General features: G+C 44.4%; 1 protein-coding gene across 5 annotated transcripts in view; it reads left to right on the forward strand.

Annotated features, from left to right (window-relative positions):
- The first annotated feature begins 4,608 nt into the window (after positions 1 to 4,608).
- Positions 4,609 to 21,851, forward strand: part of ZDHHC14 (zDHHC palmitoyltransferase 14) — a 264,705-nt gene continuing 247,462 nt past the window's right edge. Inside the window, exon 1 of one of the 5 annotated variants that reach the window (XM_081829205.1) lies at positions 4,609 to 5,605. In XM_081829205.1, coding sequence (XP_081685331.1) covers positions 5,361 to 5,605 — 245 coding nt within the window. In that variant the 5' untranslated portion in view covers positions 4,609 to 5,360. The remainder of the gene's footprint in view (positions 5,606 to 21,851) is intronic. The other 4 variants (XM_081829203.1, XM_081829204.1, XM_006740094.3 and 1 more) reach the window with 4 other exon arrangements.

The raw sequence follows: 21,851 nt of genomic DNA on the forward strand, positions 1-21,851 counted from the left end.
TTTGACCCCTGATGTTCCCAGATGTGCTGAGCACATGTAAAAATGTGAGATAACTCTCTGGGTTGGAAGGAATTAGGGTGTCTGATTTTCTGGAGAATTCTATTTGATATAGGAGTTTCAGCAGTTACTTCCTGCTGTCCTAGAACTCTCAGAAGAAACCCCTTTCTGGGGACTTCAAGGTTCTCCTTAGAGGACTGTGTCCCTTTGACCTCTACGTACTTTGACCGTGCTGGGTACACTTTCATCCTGACCCCAAAGGTATATAAATTATCTAATGTCCTGGATCTGAATGCCTTCCCCTTTCACCATACATAAAATCATTCTTCCTCTTGGCTGCCTGGAGGTAAATTCTGAGAATTACTGACGTGGGTTTGTGGAATGCTTTGAGCTGCTCAGATGAAAGGAGCAAAGCTCTAATTCTGTTAATAACATAACCTTGTAGTCAGTGGGCCCACCGAGTCAGGTAAACAGGGAAAGACCCGCTGGAATCAAAAATACCCCCAACAATCCAGGGAGGCCCAGCTTGGTGCTCTTACTAGCTTTGAACCCCTGGGCACATCACCCCACTTCTCTGAGCTTGTTTACTCCTCTGTGAAATACCGGTAAGAATCCTTGCCTCGTTGGGGTGTCCTCTGGATCTCGTGAGCTAAATGTCTAAAGAACCAGGATACTGCCCAATACAAGAAGATACTCCAGGAAAGATAGTTTTATTGCATCACGAAGAAATTCATTATTTACTTTCTACGTGTCTCCATCTTGTTTCTCAAACTAAACTATAGCTTCTCTGCCACCGTCAACTTATTCATCACACTGTCTTGCACATGAAAGGCACTAAATAATTGTTTGTTGTCAGTTTTCTAAAGTTTTAAATCAGAGAATGCACTCTTTCCATTCAAGATTCGCTTATGGATTATTTGCTGTTGTGAGGCATTCTCAAGGAATTCCTAGGAGGGCATTCCTTTTCTTGGCCTCAGTTTTCTCATATGCAAAACCAATGTTCAAGTTTATTATTCTAGATGCACTGAGGTCCTTGTAGCATTACAGTGTGGAATCTGTGTATTCCTCGAAGGCCACGTACTATAGGTTATTCTTCTTTCTGACCAGTCACCACTTAATACAAGTGGTGGTCACTGATTAAGTGCCTTCCCAGTGCATGTGGAATCATTCCAGTCACCTCACTGATCCTGTATCCTCCCAACCTTCCCTCTTACCACTCACCTGTCCTTCACTCTGTTCCAACCAGACTGTCTTTTCTTTGTACCCCTAGAATTTTCCAGGCTTGATCTGCCTTGAGCCTTTGCACTTGCCGTTTCTCATCACTTGGTTTTCTGCTCGAGTGTCTCCCCACCAAATTCTCTCTATCCCACGACCCTGCTTTTTTTTTTCTTGTAATTACTCTCTGAAATTGTCTTATCATTTAGTATTTATTTGCTTCTGTTTTTTGCATTTTATTTGCATTTATTGTTTGTTTTCCCCACCTCTCCCTCTAGTCCTCAAATATAAATGTCTGTTTGGGGTCCTTTTATGTCCCTGCCACTAAAATAGTACTTAAAACAGATCTGGCACAGACTAGGCCCCTAAATGAACAATTGTGAAATGAATGAATGAGTAAACTCTACCATACCTTATAGAGTAGCTTTTAGATGGTGAGCTAAAATCTGTGGCCATCACATCAGGTTCTAATGAACTTCTTTAGGGTATGTGTCCTAAGTGAATCTATTGCCATAGGTCTAAGTAAACATGCAGTGGGAAGAAACAAGGAATAACTTATTTCTTTTTATTATGGAAAATTTCAAACATAAACACAAGTAGATGTAGATAAGACTAGCATAATGGATCCTCTTGTACCCTGTGGTGGACAGACATTAGCGTGGCCCTGTCATCCTGGTATCCATACCCTGTATAATCCTCTCCTTTGAGTGTGCGCAAAAACTGTGACTTGCTTCCTAACCAATAGAATATGGCAGCTTGATGTCACCCCTGTGTGATGACTTACATTATGTAAGATTCCATCTTGCTAACAAACTTACTCCGGGGACTCTCAGTGCTAGCTTGATGAAGTCAGTGACCATGTTGGGCAAGGGCATGGGACAATAAACTCCAGGTGCCCTCTAGGAGCTGAGGGCAGTCTCTAGTTGACAGCTAGCAAAAAGCCAGGGTCTTCAGTCCTACAGCTACAAGGAAATGAAATCTGCCAGTGACCTGAGTGAGCAAGGAAGCGGATACTTTTGCAGTTGAGCCTCCAGATAAAACACAGCCTTGTCACCACCCTGATGGTAGGTTAAGCTGAGGACCCTAGGTGCCTGGACACCTGACCCATAAAAAGTGTGAGATAATAAACTGATGTTGTTTTGAGCTGCTAAATTTGTGGTGATTTGTGGCAATACATAACTAATTCAGATATATCACCCAATGTAAACAATTTTCCATAGTTTGCCAGTATTGTTCCATCAATATGGTTATGGTTTTGGGGATGGACGGGCTGGAGTATTTTAAAACACTTGCAAATACTTTAGTATGTCTAACAGAGAAGGACTTTTTAAAAGTATAACGGTGATGCCAGAAAAACTAAGGCTTCACTGAGAACCAAAATAGAAGTCTTTTTAAAGCCGGGAAATTGATGGATCTAGTATATTAATTGGACACGGAGAGAAAAGGTATGTTCTATAAACTGAGTGAGAGTAACATCCCCTTGATCCCATGAGCTAAAGAACACGTAAGCATGAGACCTTTCACTTGAAATTTCTAAGCCTTGCCAGTTATTGTCGTTGTTTTTAAATAGTGCAGTCACAAAGTACTTAATTGTTCCTATCATATGTTCATCTGTCATACAAAATCTAAAATCATTCAAACCCAATTCTGATTGTAGATTTAAGATCCGACCCATTCTCCTAACCTGCTCTGGAATGGACCCTGGTGAATGCCACTCTTTTCATAACACCTTATAATTTCATATCCTACTATAATTGCCATCCCTACCACTTTCCCCTGACTGCAGGAAGCTCTTTCCAACTGGCCCCAGTTCTTTTTCTCTCTTGGGTAAACCAGTCTCATCTACCTTTGACACTGCTCAACGACGCAGCGCTTTCTAAAGGAAATTCTCGGCGCTCTGGGTTTACTCTCATCTTCACCACCGGGGCACTTTGAGATCTCTGGCAAGTATGAGCGTTCTCTAGACTGGATACAATAGTGCCTCGCAGGGTTGCAGCAAAGATTAGATAAAGAACGTGTGTAACGTGTAAAGTGCCCAGCACTGGGAAGGCACAGCCGCTCCCCACCATTCCCTTTGTTAGTTCCCATCTCCAGTCTCCGAGCACCAGAACGCCCAGCACCGCGCCTCTCCCGCTTTCGTCGCGGGGGATGCAGGGATTTGTAGTTTTTTGGTCCCCAAGTCGTATTTCCTCTCGGAGCCAGTCGGCGAGAGGAAGAACTACACATCCCAGTGGGCGGCGAAAGGAAAGTGGGGCTCGGAAAACCGAGCGTCCCCGCCCGGCTGCCTTTGCTTTCCGCTGCCCACTGGTTGTTCCCACCACGCGAGGGCTCCGACCCCGCGGCAAAGCCAGGGAGGGCGCGAGCGCACCGGCGGATCGGCCGGGACGGTGGGGCGGGGCGGGCAGGGGAGGCGCGGGCTGGAGAGAAGAGCGGTCGGTCCCTCTGCTGCCGTGGGAGCTCGCAGGAGAAAGGGGAGAAATAAAGCGAGTAAATCGCGAGCGCCCGTGTCGGAGAAGTGAGAAAGAAAGGGTTGGGGAGGCAGCAACCCCCGCAGAGCCTGGCCGCCACGGGCTTGTCCTCCGGGACGGAGGCAGGGATCCGGGGCCGGAGGGGACCCAGACCGCTCCACTCTCCCTGCGGGAAAACCTGGAAACCGGCCGGGCCCCGAGACCCCGGCCCGCAGCCCTCATCCCGGAGTCAGGCCTGCCTTGTACCACCTCTCCCCATCCCGTCGCCGGGCACCCCCGCCCACTCCCGGGCAGCAGTAGGGTTCCCCGCAAGTCGACCACGCGCCCCGCTGGGGGAGGAAGAGGAAAGCCGGGGCAGGCCCGGGGAGGGTCACCTCTCCGCGCGGGTTCCTCAGGTCCCCGGGAGTGGCAAGAATGGATTTGCGTGTTGCTGCGTGAGTGTGTGTGTGTGCGTGAATGTGTGTCCCGTGTTGCTGCGTGTGTGTGTGTGTCCCGTGTTGCTGCGTGAGTGTGTGTGTGTGTGTGTGTGTGTGTCCCGAGCCGTCCTCGAGCGATGCCAGGGGGGGCCCAGCGCCTTCCCGGGGGGCCGCGTCGGGCCCGCCCGAGGGGACTGGGGCGGGGACCCCGCGGAGCCGGTGCCGGTGCCGGGCTTCGCGGGCGAGAAGGAGGAGCGGGAGGAGGAGCCGGGCTGGCTCGGCGAGGGCCGCCGCCCACCTGGCTGGGAGGAGGCGGACCCGCTCGGAGCGCCGCGAGCGCGCCGGGGCTGAGCCTTGCAAACAAGTGTCTGTGGCGCTCGCCCCGCGGCCCTGAGACGCGCTCCGCCGCTCCCCCGCCCCCCGCCCCCCGGCGGCCCTCCTTGCGCCCGGCCCGGCCCCTATGGGGCAGGAGGGAGCCAGGGAGCCGCTGGCCGTGCAGCCCACGAGCCGCCGCCGCGACCCTCGGCCGGGGCGGCCCCGGCAGCCTCGCGCGGGGGCCGCGGTCTGGGCTCGGCTGCCAGGCGCGCCGGCGCGGGGTCGCAGCGCGAGCAGCGCCCGGGCTGTTGCCGAGCCCGCTCCTGACAGAATAACGTGCTCCGTTTCCCCACCCACCCCTGGGAGGGGTTGCCGGTGCCGCGAGCTGCCTCCCAGTTTCCATCGCTCTCTCCTGGGGAGGATCCGCCGCCGGGAGGAAGGATTAGAATAAACCTGGCCGCGGCGCCGAAGTGGCTCCCGAGGAAGCCGGCGCGGGGGCCGCCGCCTCGTGTCCCCTCGGGGCGCAGCGCTCGGGGGTCGGCGGGTCGGAGCCGAGGCGCGGCCGGCGGGCCGAGGGCGGCGGGGCCGAGCGAGCGGCTGTGCGAGGGGGCGGGCGCGTGGCGAGCCGGGGGCCGGGCGGGCGGCCCCTCGCGCCCCGCGGGGCCCCGGAGCCCCGGTACGCGGGCTGGAAGCGACTGAGGACCGGCGCCGCGGGCTGCGGGCGAGCACCGTCCCTCCCGGAGGGGGACCCGGCTATGACAGCTGGACTCCCGCAAGGGTTAACCTGGGTGTCCTCGGCAAAGTTGTCGCCGAGCCGGGAGCCGGCGTAGGGGCCGCGGCGGCGCGGCTCGGGGGGCGGCCGGGCGGCCGGCGGCGGTCGTGGCTCGGCGGGGCCCGCGCGGCCGGGGGGCTTCTGGGGGCGTGCGCCCCCAGCCGGCTGCCCTCGTGGATGCCTCCCGGCGGCGGCGGGCCCATGAAAGACTGCGAGTACAGTCAGATCAGCACCCACAGCTCCTCCCCCATGGAGTCGCCCCACAAGAAGAAGAAAATCGCGGCCCGGAGGAAATGGGAGGTTTTCCCGGGAAGAAACAAGTTCTTCTGCAACGGCAGGATCATGATGGCCCGGCAGACGGGCGTCTTCTACTTGACTCTCATCCTCATCCTGGTCACTAGCGGACTCTTCTTCGCCTTCGAGTAAGTGGCAGCGAAAGCTCCGCGACGCCCTGCTCCCCTCGCCTCCCCCGACCCCTGCCCCTCCTTTCTCTACTTTCGTTTTCTAGAAGCCTTATTTGCTGTACATTGTTATATAATGCAGACCCACTTCTCCCTCTTTTTCTTTTGAAGGTCTGTTTGCTCTTTGGCCCCCAGAGGTAATGCAGTCCTGGGTCGGGCTTTGGGAGTGGAGAGGGGAGAGGGCATGCTTGGAAGGTGGTTGGCACCTCGCAGGTGACTGATTCTTGGTGCTGTCTCAACTGAGTTTGGAGACTAGCAAGCCAGCCCAGATGTAGCCTTGTGTGGGAAGGGAGGATGAGGCGGATTCCTCAGTCAGGGATAAATACAATTGACTTCCTTTCTTGCTCCAAGCTATAGGGCATCTTGTTAAGCTCATTTACTAAATCTTCTAGGTACCTTCGCTGAATAGTGAAGAATCTTGGTTGTTTCAGGTTTACAAGTGTAGGCCACCCAAGGTGGCCTGGAAGGATAATTTCATTTTTTCATTCTCCTTAGGTGATCACTCTTGATCAACAATTTCTGATTTATCATGAGGTTTCTAAACTCTTCACTTTTAAAAAAAGTTTCAATAAAAAATATTGGAAATACACACTTTCTTCCCCCCCCCCCCATGTTGGGGAACAGGTGAAAGGAGACTTTCTCAGCCTGTTCAGGAAAAGTATGACACTGAATGGTAACTTCTGTTTCCAGAAACAGTACTTTGGGACTTTAGGGCTTTAATTTGAAAAAAGTGCATGCAAGTCTTTGCTGTTTTCAGGAAAATCAAGTTGGCTAGTAGCAACTGTCCTCCTGCCAACTAATGAAAGATCTTCTTATTTATTAATAGACTAGATAAAGTACTTTAACCACATTCCAGAATCAATTTCAATTGCTTTTATTGGGTCCAACATTTGCAATGCAGCTTCTTATGTAATTCCTGGTATCCTATGTACAATAAAAGTTGTAGCTACTCCCCCACTACACTCCCCCCACAAAAAACAATACATTTATTGGGGGTTCTTTGCGTTTCCTGTATCCTGCTTATCATGGGGCATGGTACCCATTCAGTCTCCATCTTCTGTTGCATAGGGTTAATTAAACCTTTGTGTTTATTTACTTTTGTCTCTGGTAAGTATTAATAGGCTCTGATTTTGTGCCCAGTGTTTGGTATTCCAAATGCCATCTCAATCAGAAATGAATGATCTCTTGACAATGTAATACTTTTCACGTAAAGCCCTCTGACTCTGAGGGGAAACATTTTGCATCTGAACATTGTGCTATGATGAACAGTTTTAGCAGGATTGAGGTGAGGAGAAAGATCTCAGAGGTAAGCCACGCAGCGCCCCCAGGCCTCACACACAACCCCTCCATTTCTGACTATGTACATTTCCCAGGTCTCTTCCAGAAGTTTAACTTTGGGGCCCATTTGCAACTAGGGTGGAGCCTGTTGGAGGCCTCCGGGATGGGAGGGGGAGGGTATGAAAAGGCTTTGGGAATGGCAGGAGAAATGCTCTGTTCCTCCTCTCTTGCTCCCCTTGTCCCCTTCCAGAGGCAGCCACTCATCCTTACAGACCTGGGTCTGAGTTATAATAGATTCAGGCACTGGAGTGATGATGCCATGTGATTGAACACAAATGCCATCCTTCGATTGGCTTTCCTTACAGGTGGCCTTCGAGATAGATAGGATTCACTACGTTCCTAATGTTAAAAATGTTTTGAGCTGATCTCTATTGGCATTTTTTGCTCTTTTTAGCAATTTTAAGAGTGGGGAAAATGGGTTAATTTTGTGAGCTTCAGCCACAGGTGTGTTTCATGCAGGATGATGAATGTTTCATTTTCTGTGTACACCCAAATCCCCACTGTATGTTTAGAGATCCCATCTAGTTGTACTTACTGTCTTTTATTTTCTTTATTTAAGTATTGCTTTTAAGCAAACCATCATAAATTCATTTTCGCGTCTTAAGCTCTGCGTGTGTTTCTTCCAAGAGTTCCCCAAAGTCCTCACTAGTAGGTTGTTAAGGATCTTTTTCTGCATCAGCATTTTGTTAACCAATGACTGTAGGAATAAACATGTGTGCTAGGATTTTATTAGGTACTCTTGGTAACTTCCTTTTTAGATAAGCTCTGTGTGTGTGTGTGTGTGTGTGTGTATTCGGTCTCCATGAGTGTTGCTTCAATTAGGCAATTTGAAATTTCAAGAAAATAGGCCAATCCTGGCCTGATGCCTCAGTTGGGAAAAATCATAGGGCTGTTCAAACTATAGAATATAATGGTTTGGCTAAGAATATTGTCACTGTGTTGCTTTTAAGTTCTTTATCATCACTAATGACAAAGTGAAATTAAATGACTCTGGCCAAATTAATTTGATAGACTCAGAGAAGCAATTAGTTCCATGCATAGGATATGAAATGGCACAGCCTAAAAGAGATCAAGAGAAAATGCCAGTTTTGTCTGCTCACTGCCTGCCTTCCTTCTGCCCTTTCTTTAGGTATTTATTGAGCACATACTATGTGTTTGCCTATTTGGATTAATTTCATGTCTGGATAACTTTAATATTAGTAGAATTCGTGTTCAAACATCAGAGTCCATGTTTCCCCATACCGTTAACAAAAGGCAAGTACAACATTTGAAAAGAAGACACAGGGCTTAGCTTCAGACCTCCTTTTTCTGTAACTCTTCGCCCACCCTACCTCTCATTCCCAACCTTGAGCAGAGGACAAGGAAGTTCGTCCAAGAGAAAGGGACTTACTTTTTAGAGCACAGCCACAGGTGTTGATACTGCCCCTCCAACCCTGGGGAAAAGGCAGGGTGGGAATGATTATTTCCACATTGCAGATGAAGTGACAGAGGCATAGAGAAGTGAAATAACCAAGGGTCACACACCAACTAGTGGCAGGGCTTCAGACTGCGAAGCCCATGCCCTTTCTGACCCACGGTGCTCTCCCTTCAAGTATAGAATAGTGCTTAAAGGTATGGACTTTGGAAGGACAGATCCCAAGATTCTAAACAAAAGTATGACCCTGGGCAAATAATTTGACTTTCTAAGCCTCAGTTTCCCAGTCTGTTAAATGGGATTAATAATATCTACCTTAAAGTGTTACGGAGATTAAATAAAAAAGTATAGTTAGTACAGTGTCTCATACATAGTCAGTACTCCGTAAGCAGCACATATTATTAGAGCAAACCTTAGAAGTAGCCTTCCCAGGACTCTCTTTTCTGAGAGCCTTTGAAGGAGGGAGTAAGTGGGTTAATAAGCAAGTATAACAGTGGTAGCACATTGGGCTGAAAAAAATGCAGATCTGTGTAGTTTGCAGTTGAAATAAAGACCTTCGTATGAGTCTGAGGAGTGGCTTCACTCTTGCCCCTTTAGAGTGGGAGTCCTGCAGAGAAGTCTGGGACCCTCCTTGTCCAGACCTGAGCAGGAGCCCTGAGGAAGCCTCCCAGAAGCAGGGACTGGATTTCATTTCTGTTTTCAGAGCTACCATCTTAGAACCATGAAGACAGTAAAGAAAGCTACTAGAAGCTACCTGATGCAACTCCGCTCGTTTTCAAGTAGGGCTGGGCTATGTATTTTGGGGCATCTTGTGTTCAGCATATGTACTGATAGAGAATGCTAGCATTTTGTAGCTGTATTCAAGATGGAAGTTGCTCACAGTGCTGTCGAGACTTGTCAAGGCTCCTTGCAGTTACTGAAGGCCTGGTTCATCTGAGACTCACAGCAACGTCCTCATTCTCACATCCCCAGAAGTGCAATTTGAAAAGATCAGTGAACTTTATCAATTCGTGTCTCTTCTTCTCTGACATACACATACTTACAGTCTGTCCTTGTTTCGAGGTGAAATTTTGAAAATAAAAAGTCTTTGGTCCTGAACTATTGACATCTCATAGTCTCTGATCACAGGGGCAGAAAGAAGGAGATGAACCAGGCAGCCAGGTGAGGCTGGTGTTTCCAGGAGCCTCGGTGAGGTGAGGGGAGGCCTGCTCCGATCTTGGACTTGACGGTTTCCCAGTTCCATGCTGTGGTCACAGACAGTTTGGAGGTGTGACTGGGGCTGAAACACTTGGGAATGTGGACGCATTCTTAAATTTCTTGTCACTAGAAGTCCATTGATGATTTTTTTTTTTTTTGAAGCCATATGTTTTCTTTTCCCCTCTCCTTCCATTTCTCCTTCCCTCCTTCCCTTTGTTTCTTCTTCCTCCTCCTCCTCCTTTCTTTGGCTAATCCCCTCTGAAATAATTAATGACTAATTGGTAGTCAGTGGGACTAGGGTGAAGTTTGCTTTGATGATTGAACAAGGGCCTGTCCCCCATAAATAAAGGTGCTATTTCCAATAATAACTTCTCCCTTATAGATTGGAAATCCTTTATTATTTGGTAGAAGATGCTACCCTTTTAGCATATAAGGACCCTCTCTTTTCTCAGCTGTCCTATTCAGAACTGCATCAAGTTTTCCACCATCTCAGAAAACCTATGGGAAATGTCCTATCTTCTGGCCAGTTGCTGGCCATGCCGCGCATTGTAGAACATGGAGGGGTTGATGGTAGATGATAGTAGATGACCATCGGGATGTTACCCTGAACAGTCCCTATTAACCAGGTATATGGTGTCAAGGACACTTTATAACTTGCTATGGACCCACACAAGAATTTTAGCTGGCTTCAAAACCTTATTATTGGCCTCTTGACATGAGGGCACTAACCCATTCATTTGTGTGTAAGATCAACACATGTAAGTTCCATGAGGATAAGGGAATGTGTTAGTTTTGTTCACTGTTGTCCTCCAGTACCTAAAACAGTATCTGGTATGTAGCAGGCTCTTAGTGAATATTCGTTGTTCATGGAATAATGGCAATCTTGAAAGGCTCTGAAAAATAACTTCCTTGTGCTTTAGTTTTTCATCTTGTAAAGTTGTCAACATTAATAAAATTTATAATTAATAATGCCTTCTAGAACACATTTGCCTTAGAAGCTTTGATTTTTAGATGTAATTCTTCTGATTTTAGAATCAGGTCTCATCCCTTTTCAAGTGCGTTAATTGAAGCAGAGGAAATAAAAGGTTTTCTTAGTTACTTAGAAAACTAGTGACAGAGTTGGGATGTTCACTTGGCTAACTAAGACTTCTTTCTAGTTTTTCTTTATTTTTAAACTAAATGCTTTAAGCAACTAAAGCACTCTGTGATGTATAAGAATGTTACCCAACTACCATCAGTACCTGGAATAATTTCAAATTTTATGGGTTCTTGACTTTGGATACTTGAATTTATTTAATAAAACTCTTAAGGATACTGTTGACTCTCAGCTAGTAGAAAGTGATACCAAGTTATACAGAAAGAATGCCTGAGGTTCCCCAAATAGGGTAATGATGGTCAATTATTTAATGGGCTATATCTACATAACCTGAAGATTTTTCCTTTGCAGAGCAATGTTGCACGTAATTTATTCATTGCAGAGTTACTCTGTCTTAGCAAGATAATTTAAGTTAAGTGTTTCAGGGAAGTGTATTCCTTTTTTTTTTTTTTTGTAGCTGAGGTTGTTGGGAAAGGGAGAACACTGGTGGTCAATAGATACTTCTAATTAGCTACATCCAGGAACTTGGATCTGATAAAAAAGTTGGCTCAGGTAAGGGTTGGGGACCATATTAATGCTTTTGTTTAGTTCACTAAATGTAAAAGTTGGTCCCAATTCAAACTAATTTTTATAAACTGGATGATCTTCTTCCTCCTCAATTTCTGCCCTTTAAAAAATGTAATAGACTCATACAGAAGATTCTATGTAACATACATGCAAGTTTTGAAATAAAATACTGTAAAGACTACCTGCGCAACTAACACTCAACTCAAGAACCACATCAATACTGGGGCTTTTGAATCTCCTCACACCCTCTGGGTTTCAGCTCTGATCCACCTCCCTGCCCCTCCCTGAGGTCTTCACCACCTGAGCTCAGTCATTATTAACGCCTTGCCTCTTTTTCCTCAAGTTTTCTTAATGTATGCATACCCAAACAACAGATTGTTTAGTTTGGCTTATTTTCCTATACAAAAAATATAAAGAAAAATTTCTTTTATATATATATATATATATATAATATTTTTTATATATAAAATTTCCACCATCTCAGAAAACCTATGGGAAATGTCCTATCTTCTGGCCAGTTGCTGGCCATGCCACGCATTGTAGAACACGGAGGGGTTGATGGTAGATGATAGTAGATATGTATATATATATATATATAAAACAGTGATAGCACATTGGGCTAAAAAAAACAGATTCTAGTATATATATATAAAGTAAAGAAATGTTTTATAGATATACAAAAAACTCCATCTCTGTCCTTTTCCCTTCCTCTCTCTGGACCGTTAAAGAGTAAGTCGCAGACACCATATCCTTTTATATCCAATTTTTTCAGCATTTAATTCTTAAGAAAAGACATTTTCTTATGTAAACATGGTATTGTTAACCCTCAGACACAGGTTTGAGCTGCACGGGTCCACTTAAGTATGGATTTTTTTCACAGTACAGTACTGTAAATGTATTTGCTCTTCCTTATGGTTTTCTTAATAGCATTTTCTTTTCTCTAGCTTACTTATTGTAAGAATACAGTGTATAATACATATAACATACAAAATATCTGTTGATGGACTGTTTATGTTATCATAAGGCTGCTGGTCAACAGTAGGCTATTAATAGTTAAATTTTGAGGGTGTTGAAAGTTATACACCAATTTTCAACTGTGTGGGGTGGAATGGGGTTGTCACCCAACCCCCGTTTTGTTCAAGAGTCAACTATAATAGTATCAATTTCAGTAAATTTAATGTGGCTACCACAGTCCGTATTCAAATTTTATTGTTAGCTTTAAGTTTATGATTGTGGTATTTGTTTTGTGCTTATCTGATATGTATTATTTCTCTTTTCTTCTAACCTTCATTTAGGTGAACCGTGTATTTTTTTTTTTAAAGATTTTATTTATTTATTTGAGAGAGAGAGACACAGCGAGAGAGGGAACACAAGCAGGGGGAGTGGGAGAGGGAGAAGCAGGCTCCCCGCTGAGCAGGGAGCCCGATGCGGGGCTTGATCCCAGGACCCTGGGATCATGACCTGAGCCGAAGGCAGATGCTTAACGACTGAGCCACCCAGGCGCCCCTGAACCATGTATTTTTAATATTCCATTTTATTTCCTTTAAAAAATTTAGGCTGTATTCCTTTGTATTTTTTTTAGTAGTTATTTAAATATTTTATTTATTTATTTGACAGAGAGAGAAAGAAAGAGCAAGAGAGGGAACACAAGAAGGGGGAGTGGGAGAGAGGGAAGCAGGCTTCTGGCTGAGCAGGGAGCCCGATGCAGGGCTCGATCCCAGGACCCTGAGATCATGACCTGAGCTGAAGGCAGACGCTTAATGCCTGAGCCACCCAGACGCCCCTTTTTTAATAGTTATGTAAGAGATCAGAATATTCATCTTTACCCTACCTCCAGATAGTAATACTGTACTTCATGATGTAGGAAACTTAAAACATTATAATTCTACTTACTTCTCCCACCCTTTGTAACTCTGTTGTCATATACTATATATCTGTGTGTGCTATAAGCCCAGTAATGTTACTACTTTAAAGCTGTCAATAGTATGTAAAATATACCTGTATGAAACAATGATAATTTAAAATAAAACATACCCACATATAAAAGCCAAAAAAATACATTTATACATATATAAAATAGAGATAATTTTAAATGGAATTTTATGTTTATCTTTACATATTTACCATTTCTAGTACTATTTATTTCTTCCATCTATATCATTTCCCTTTGGCCTAAAGTACTTCTTTTAGCATTTCTTGGTGCAGGGCTGCTGGTGACAAGTTCTTTTAGATTTTGCTTTTTCTGAAAATGTTTGCCTTCATTTTTAAAGGATAGAAGATATTTTCACTGGATATAGGATTCTAGTTTGACAGTTGTTTGAATCAGAACTTTGAAGATATTGGCCCACTGTCTTCTGGTCTCTTGTTTCTGATGAGAAGTTAGTCTTTATTTTTAGCATTTTCCTCTGTGGTATATAATGGGTGAGTTTTTTACCAGCTGATTTTCTTTTTATCTTTTTGTTTGTTTGTTTTCAACAGCTGAACTATGACATGCCCAGGTGTAGTTTTCTTTCTACTTATATGGCTCAGGGTTTGCTAAGACTTCTGGGATCTGTGGGTTGATATCTTCCATCAGTTTTAGAACTTTTTCATCCATTATTTCTTCAAATATTTCTTTTGTCCCTCTCTTATCCATTTTTAAAAATAGGGCGCCTGGGTGGCTCAGTCATTAAGCGTCTGCCTTCGGCTCAGGTCATGATCCCAGGGTCCTGGGATCGAGTCCCACATCGGGCTCCCTGCTCGGCAGGAAGCCTGCTTCTCCCTCTCCCACTCGCACTGCTTGTGTTCCTGCTCTCGCTATCTCTCTCTCTGTCAAATAAATAAATAAAATCTTTAAAAAAAAAAAATCTGTGTATGTGTTTCAGTTTGAATAATTCCTGTTGCTCTGACTTTGTTTACTGATCCTTCTGCTGTGTCTTGTTTATGTTAAACCATCTGTAATGTCTTATTTTTTTTATTTTGAGCATTTCTACATTAAAAAATAGTTTTTTATATAAATAAAAAATAATTTCTATTCTTCTCCTGAAATCTCCATCCATTTATGTCCATATTTTCCACTGGATCCTTTAACATATATATATATATATATTTTTTTTTTTCCTTTTCTTTTTTTTGTAGTTATTCTAAACTTCTTGCCTAATGATTCCAGCAGCTATATCATCTCTGGGTCTACTTCTTTTGGTTATTTCTTCTCTTGACTATGGGTTATATTTTCTCCCTTCTTTGTGTGTCTCATAATTTTTGATTGCATGTCAGATATTGTGTGTAAAAGAATTGTAGAGGATGCAGCAATTTATTTTTTTTATTTTTATTTTTTTAAGATTTTTTATTTATTTATTTGACAGAGACACAGTGAGAGAGAGGGAACACAAGCAGGGGGAGTGGGAGAGGGAGAAGCAGGCTTCCCGCTGAGCAGGGAGCCGGATGCGGGGCTCGATCCCAGGACCCTGGGATCATGACCTGAGCCGAAGGCAGATGCTTAACGACTGAGCCACCCAGGCGCCCCAAGGATGCAGCAATTTAAAAGGGCATATCATGCTACTAGTGTGTGGGCTGAGTAAATCTAATTTGTTATTGAAATGGGTGTGGTCTGTACTGAAGCTTTAGTTAGATCCATTTCATCATTGAGTTCAACTCTTTCGAGGGCAGAGACTTTCCCTTTAGCAGGAATTGGGATCTGAATTCTTTATGCTTTATAGCCCAGCCCAGTACCAGCTTACCAACTGTGGAAGATTTCTCAGCCAGTCCATTAGCATTTTGGGTTACTGGGGAGTTTTCTTTGCTTTTAGCCCTGTCCCAACCTTCTTCATCTCAGCCCACCTCTCTTGGTCCAGCTGTCTGGCCTCAGCTTTTGGAGGGTTGCTGCAGTGCCTACAGTGAAGGCCTAAAGCGCATAAGGGAGATTTTCTCAGTTTCCATGCTCTGATCCCTGCCTTACCCTTGGGAAGGTCTTATATCCCCAGGGCAGTTGCCTCTCAACTCTCCTGCCCTACCCCCCAGCCTTTGGTGTACTCTTGCTGTGTTTTTGGTGAGGATCTATGGGAAGGAGTTGGCTGGTGGTGCAGACTTACTCTGTGGCTCAGGCTCCCAGTATTCTTATCCATGCAGCCATCCATATAGCCATTAAACCTGCTTAAAAATTTACCTGTTTTCTCCTTACTCCTGGATATGGTGGATTCCTGTTTTTCCTGCCACTTCGCTAGGAATGAGAGCAGCTGTTGGCCTTTTTTCTCTTGGGAAGGGCTCAACACATTCAAGCTTCTTTGCATCCTCAGTTCCCTGATATATTTAAAAAAACCGCTTTTGTAGCTAATCTGGCTTGTTCTCATTGTCAGAGTGGGAGTGATTGCTCTTACAACTTTCAGCTTGTGATTTTTCTAACTTAATGTGTTTTTCAGATTCATGTATGTTGTTGCATATATATGTAATTAACTTTTATTGCTATCCTATTTGGTTTGTATAAATACACTCAATTTATTCTTCATACTATTTCTAATCTTTCTTTTTTGGACTTCTTGCTGATTCTTGGCATTTACTATCATTTTAAGGGATAGAATATGCAAAGCTGCCTCTTCATAGGTTTTGATTTCCTAAGTGTGTCCTGGCAATGACTATGACATCTGGACTCAAATGCTTAGGCCTGGGTAACAGAATTTAGTATGGGATTCAATCTATTATGCTTTTATATGATGGTAAAGTAGTTTTCAAAAGATAAATCGTAACTATCACCTAATCATTGAGGTTATACAATTAAGAGCAAGGTTTACAGGTAAATGAGATCCTTTATCACAAATCTTCATCTGCCATTTTAATTTGATGCTGGTTTTTCATTGATTTAAAAAAAAAAAAAGCTTAACTTTTTGTCCCCCACTTATAATACTTTGAGTGTGGAAGCTCTTCTCTGATCCCATGTCTAGCTTAGATACAAACCCTCAGAGTACTAGTAATGAAGGTTCTGTTACTGACCTCTTCTCATGTGGCTGGTTTTAGTTGAAAGTCCTGATAGAAGGGATTTATGATTGAACCAGCCAGCCCTCAGCTCTTGTAGACTCTTCAGTCTCCCTGGTGCTCTACATGAGAGAGAAAATCTCTTTCTCTGCCATGAGCAGTCCCAGAATGAAGAGAGAGGTGACAACTCTGTGTGTGCGTATCCTTTTCCCCTGACTCCATTCTTCTAATCTGTAGAAGCTGTGCTATCCTTAATTTAGGCCTATTTTTGCCTCTTCCTCCTTGTCCCTTCACAGCTGGGAGCTAACACACCATTGGAATAGGCTTCCCTGTCTCCCTCTAGAGAATTTTGAGGTAGACTTTCTTTCAACTGTAATGAGACCTTTAATTTTAGAACATTTTAAGCACATTTGGACAGAACACACCATTTTTAAAAATAGGAATACAATAATTTCCATACATCTTCAAACTGAGTTTTAAAAATTGCTGACCTCAAAGTCCATGGGAACCTGGTCTGTTGAGAGCCATCAAATATGACAAGGCTGGTGGCTGATAGAGGAGGGTGTCAGCCAATGGCCCTCTGGGGCTGGATGTGGTTTGCCTTCAGGTAGCCTTATCAGCAGAGGAATGGCTGTCTAACTCACTTGGGAAAGGATTTAAGCTCCTTAAGTCTGGTGTCTTTTCAGGCACTTCTCAAGAATACAGAGAAACAGCTTATTTTAACACAAAACACTGGAGTCTATTAGAGGTGTTTGTTCTACTTGCTGAGATGAGAAATTATTGCCTCCCCTTGTACAGCTAGTAAAAATAAAATGAATCCCCAAAATGTGTATTCCTGACTACTTTCTTGACAAAATCTAGTGTCCTTCTTTCTTGTTTTTGTTTTTCCCTTTCTGTCAATGGTGTAGGGGATTGTGACTACTTTCTCTTTACTTGAAACTTTTTCTTCCTTTAGCTTGAGGATGTTCATCTCCTGCTTTACCATTTTCTTTTTCTTTTTCTTCTGTATATCTGTTGTTTCCTGCTTGCCCTGAATTCATTTTGCTCATCCCCCTTCTCCCTTTCTTACTTTCTTGAGCAAGTTTGAATCATCATAATGATCCCTCTTGCCTCTTCCAATGTGATTTTCATCTCTTGCTCTCCTTCTCCCTTACTTGGAGCACCAATCTTCTAGTCTTGAATTACTCCTGTCTGTGGAGCTGTCTTCCCCAGGGAGCAAGGCATAGAGCACCGCCTGTGTTGTTCCTGGATCCATCACTGTGAGTGAAGAGAATCCCTCCCTGGTCCCCAGTACTGCAGTTTCCCCTTTTCTCACGTACTTCAGCCCTTCATCCTCTATTGATCCTTTCCTTTAATGTCTCTTGGGCTGTATTCTTCTTCTCTGTGTCCATACTGATGTGGTCGTTTTCAAACATATTCGTAAAATCTTTGACTCTCTTTCCATTAAAAAAAATGGAGTATAATTCTTCACCCTTTGAATGTGGGTCTGCCTTAGTACTCCATTCTAAAGAATAGAACATGGCAGAAGTGATGTATGTGATTTCTGAGGCTAGGTTGGACATGTGATGAAGCTTTCATCTAGTGCATGAGTTCTCTCTCTCTCTCACTTGGGACGTGTACCTTTAGAGCTCTGAGCTACCACGTGAGAAGTCTAGCTACATCACATAGAGACTCCCCATAGTACAGAGACCGCATAGAGTGAGTCTGGACCATATAAAGAGAGGTGCCATGGACCCCCAGCTCTTTCCGCCCAGCTGTTTGTGTCTTCCTGGCACAGCAGCCAGCCATGCAAGTGAACCTTCACATGATTCCATCCCCCCTCTTCCCCTAGTCTTTGAGCCACCCCAATGGAAGCCAAATGGAGCAGACATGAACACTTCCTGCCACGTTCTCTCCACATTGCAGATTTGTGAACAAAGTTGTTGTTTTAAGCCACTACATTTTGGGGAAGTTTATTAGACTGGAAAACTTAACTACCAGAAATTCTCAAATGAAGTGTTGAGACTGTTTTGGAGTATGCAGCAATGAATGTGTGACTAACACTAAAGTTATAGTGCTGTAGCTTGAGAATTAAGAAAATTTTTTTTTGTAACATCAAGGTTAGCTTTTCTCACTCACTGCTCCAATTCCAGTGTGTCCTTGAGGAGGAAGGAGTTGCAGCTCAGTTCTGCATCCACAATTGTGCATGCCCTGGGTCTCCCTTGGAAGAGGTGTTTTTGTTGTAGGGTAGTTTGAGCTCAGTGGTGTAGGTCCTCATCAGCTCACACCTGGACCACAGTCCCAGCCTTCTTTCTCAAATTTTCTTCTGTGCTGTGTTTGTTACATTTATAGTGATAGAGTCACACACCCATTGCATGGAAAAGTAAATCCACACCAAACTGTTGAAATCTGGTGTTCAAGACCTTTCTACTTTTCTCACAACTTATTAAGATAGATGACAGTCTCTATATTCTTTGAGATCTCTATGCAGACTCATCATCTGTTGATTTTGGAGAGGGTTGAATGTGGAAATGTGACCCTAGTAGGGACTCCTCTTCAATATTGTTGTGTACTAGGATGCTCATTCTTCCTGGGATATTGAGCCCGGGATATTGAGACCTGGCTTACCTAGCCATACTTTTGATCCACTGAGGCCTTTCTGGTAACAGCCTATGGTTGCCTTGTATCTGCAGAGCTATGTTGCCCCAGAAGTGGGCAGCTACACAGCTAGTGACTCCAGTGATCTGATCTTTTGAGCGGGCCTTAGATGTATATAATAGATGTACTTTATCATCTTGAATGGTACTATTTTGGGGTCTTTTAATGCCATGAATTTCCCATACACACATTCTTGATGACAGATAAGGGCATTTTTGAACATATAAGCCAAAGTCAAGTTAAATTCTGGAGCTATATATATAGCTTATTTGTCTTTCTGACCAGGGAGAAAAATTCTTTGCTTGGATTGCACACTTATTAACTTGGTATAAATTTTCCTGCTTCTCTTTAAGATGGCAATACATGCAAATCAAATGCCAGAATGGTCCCCACACATGTTCAAGAGGTGCTTACTACTGTATTTAGGAAACACACTGACTTTGTTTCTGTTTCTACTCCATTAGCTTTATACATATTTTGTGCAGATATTTTAAAAGGTATGGTCTTGTCTTTTATTTTTATTTATTTTTATTTTTAAAGATTTATTTATTTATTAGTAAGAGAGTGTGTGCAGGGGGAGGGGCAGTGGGAGAGAATCTTCAGGCTGACTCCCTGCTGAGTGCTGAGCAGGGAGCCCGACATGGAGCTCGATCTCAGGACCCATGAGATCATGACCTGAGCCAAAACCAAGAGTCTGATGCTCAAATGACTGAGCCACCCAGGTGCCCCAAAAGGTATGGTCTTGTCTTTTTTTTTTTTAAGATTATTTATTTATTTATTTATTTATTTACTTATTTGACAGAGAGAGACACAGTGAGAGAGGGAACACAAGCAGGGGGTATGGGAGAAGGAGAAGCAGGCTTCCTGCTGAGCAGGGAACCTGACGTGGGGCTCGATCCCAGGACCCTGGGATCATGACCTGAACTGAAGGCAGACGCTTAACGACTGAGCCACCCAGGCGCCCCGGTATGGTCTTGTCTTTTAAAGGTAAAGAGATACTGGAAAGAGAAGCCTACTCTTTGTCCTAAAATTATTCTTTAGTCAGGATTAACATTGAATAAGATTATATACAGGAATTATTTCTTCTTTGGCTCACAATAAAATAATAAAGGTCAGGAGTATTATTTTTAAACTATATGTCTTTACTGAGCTAGAAAACTATTAACATTTTATTTTTTATTTAAAAGTTGAAATGGCAACAAAGAGTCTGATTCATTCCTTACTGAACTCTTCCTTCCTCTTGGCTGTGGATGGTTATAGTGATACAAGGAATGATGGATCTGTTCTCTAGAACATGAGCTTAATATTCTTCTCTAAAGAGGATGTGATCTTTTGGGCTTGGTCCGATCACCCAGAGTTGACCCTAGTTGGTGTCTTCAGGGAAGGTCTCAAGCTTTCCTGAATGCAAGCCCTGATCACGCATGATAGGGAGATTTAAAGTGTAGAAATAAGTGGAATTATTCTTCTGTCTCCTCGTTCTCTCTTTCCTCTGGATAAGTTTTCTATCGCTGCCATAATGGATTGCCACACACTTCGTGACTTAAAATCACACACATTTATTATCTGACAATTCCGTAGATTAGAAGTTGGACATGGGTCCCCCGGAAGGGGCAAGACCTTGGGCCTGATGTCTTTCTCCAGTCACAGGTGGTTTTCTGAGAGGGACTTGGCTGGAAGCTGATGGATGCCCGGATTCCTGCAGCTGGGGAACAAATGCTTCTGTCCTAAAAGAGTAGACAGTGGGGTGGGGGCAGGAGGGGGTCATCTGCATGGCCGGTGACAGCAGCCACCACAGATAGTGACAGTTGAATGTTGCAGATGGGTCAGCTACCCGGGGGGGCTGACCCAGGCTGTTGGGCGGGGACAAAGAGAGGGAATCCAGCCTGGCAGGCCACCGATGGGATCGGGGCGGCCCCAGTGACCTGAAGGTGTCAGGCAAGGCTCCAGAATAGAGCCTCAAGTGCAGGGGACTGAGGTGTCCAGGGTGGGGATGTGCTGCTGGGCCTGGACACAGTGTGAAGGCGGAGTAGCAGCTTGCTGGCCTGGGAGGGTCCCTCCCTGACCATTAGGCTTTGCTGCTCTGTCCCCTCTGGGTCTGCATCTTAGGGCCTGCCAAGCCAGCCTGCATTTGTGGGGAGAAAGGTGAAGAGAATGCTGGGATTCAGGCTGAACCTGACCTTTAACTAAATTTCCTTCTCAGTGTGAGACTTTGTCGTCCGAAGAAGATTTTTTTTTTAATTTTATTTTATTATGTTATGTTAGTCACCATACAATACATCATTAGTTTTTGATGTGGTGATCCACGATTCATTGTTTTCGTATAACACCCAGTGCTCCATGCAGTATGTGCCCTCCTTAATACCCATCATGGGGCTAACCCATCCCCCCACCCACCTCCCCTCTAAAACCCTCAGATTGTTTCTCAGAATCCATAGTCTCTCATGGTTCATCTCTCCCTCTGATTTCCCCCCCTTCATTTTTCCCTTCCTTCTCCTAATGTCCTCCGTGCTATTTCTTATGTTCCACAAATAAGTGGAACCATATGATAATTGACTTTTTCTGCTTGACTTACTTCAATTAGCATAATCTCCTCCAATCCCATCCATGTTGATGTAAAAGTTGGGTATTCATCTTTTCGGATGGCTGAGTAATAGTCCATTGTATATATGGACCACATCTTTATCCATTCATCTGTTGAAGGGCATCTCGGCTCTTTCCACAGTTTGGCTATTATGGACATTGCTGCTATGAACATTGGGTGCATATGGTCCTTCTTTTCACTACATCTGTGTCTTTGGGGTAAATACCCAGTAGTGTAATTGCTGGGTCATAGGATAGCTCTATTTTTAATTTTTTGAGGCACCTCCACACTGTTTTCCAAAGTGGCTGTACCAACTTGCATTCCCACCAGCAATGTAAGAGGGTTCCCCTTTCTCCACAACCAACTGGACAGCCACATGCAGAAGAATTAAACTCGACCATTCTCTAACACCATACACAAAGATAAACTC

This window comes from Leptonychotes weddellii, chromosome 8 (genome assembly GCF_054177405.1).
Source record: "Leptonychotes weddellii isolate Sample4059 chromosome 8, ASM5417740v2, whole genome shotgun sequence".
In the NCBI taxonomy this organism is placed as follows: Eukaryota; Metazoa; Chordata; class Mammalia; order Carnivora; family Phocidae; genus Leptonychotes; species Leptonychotes weddellii.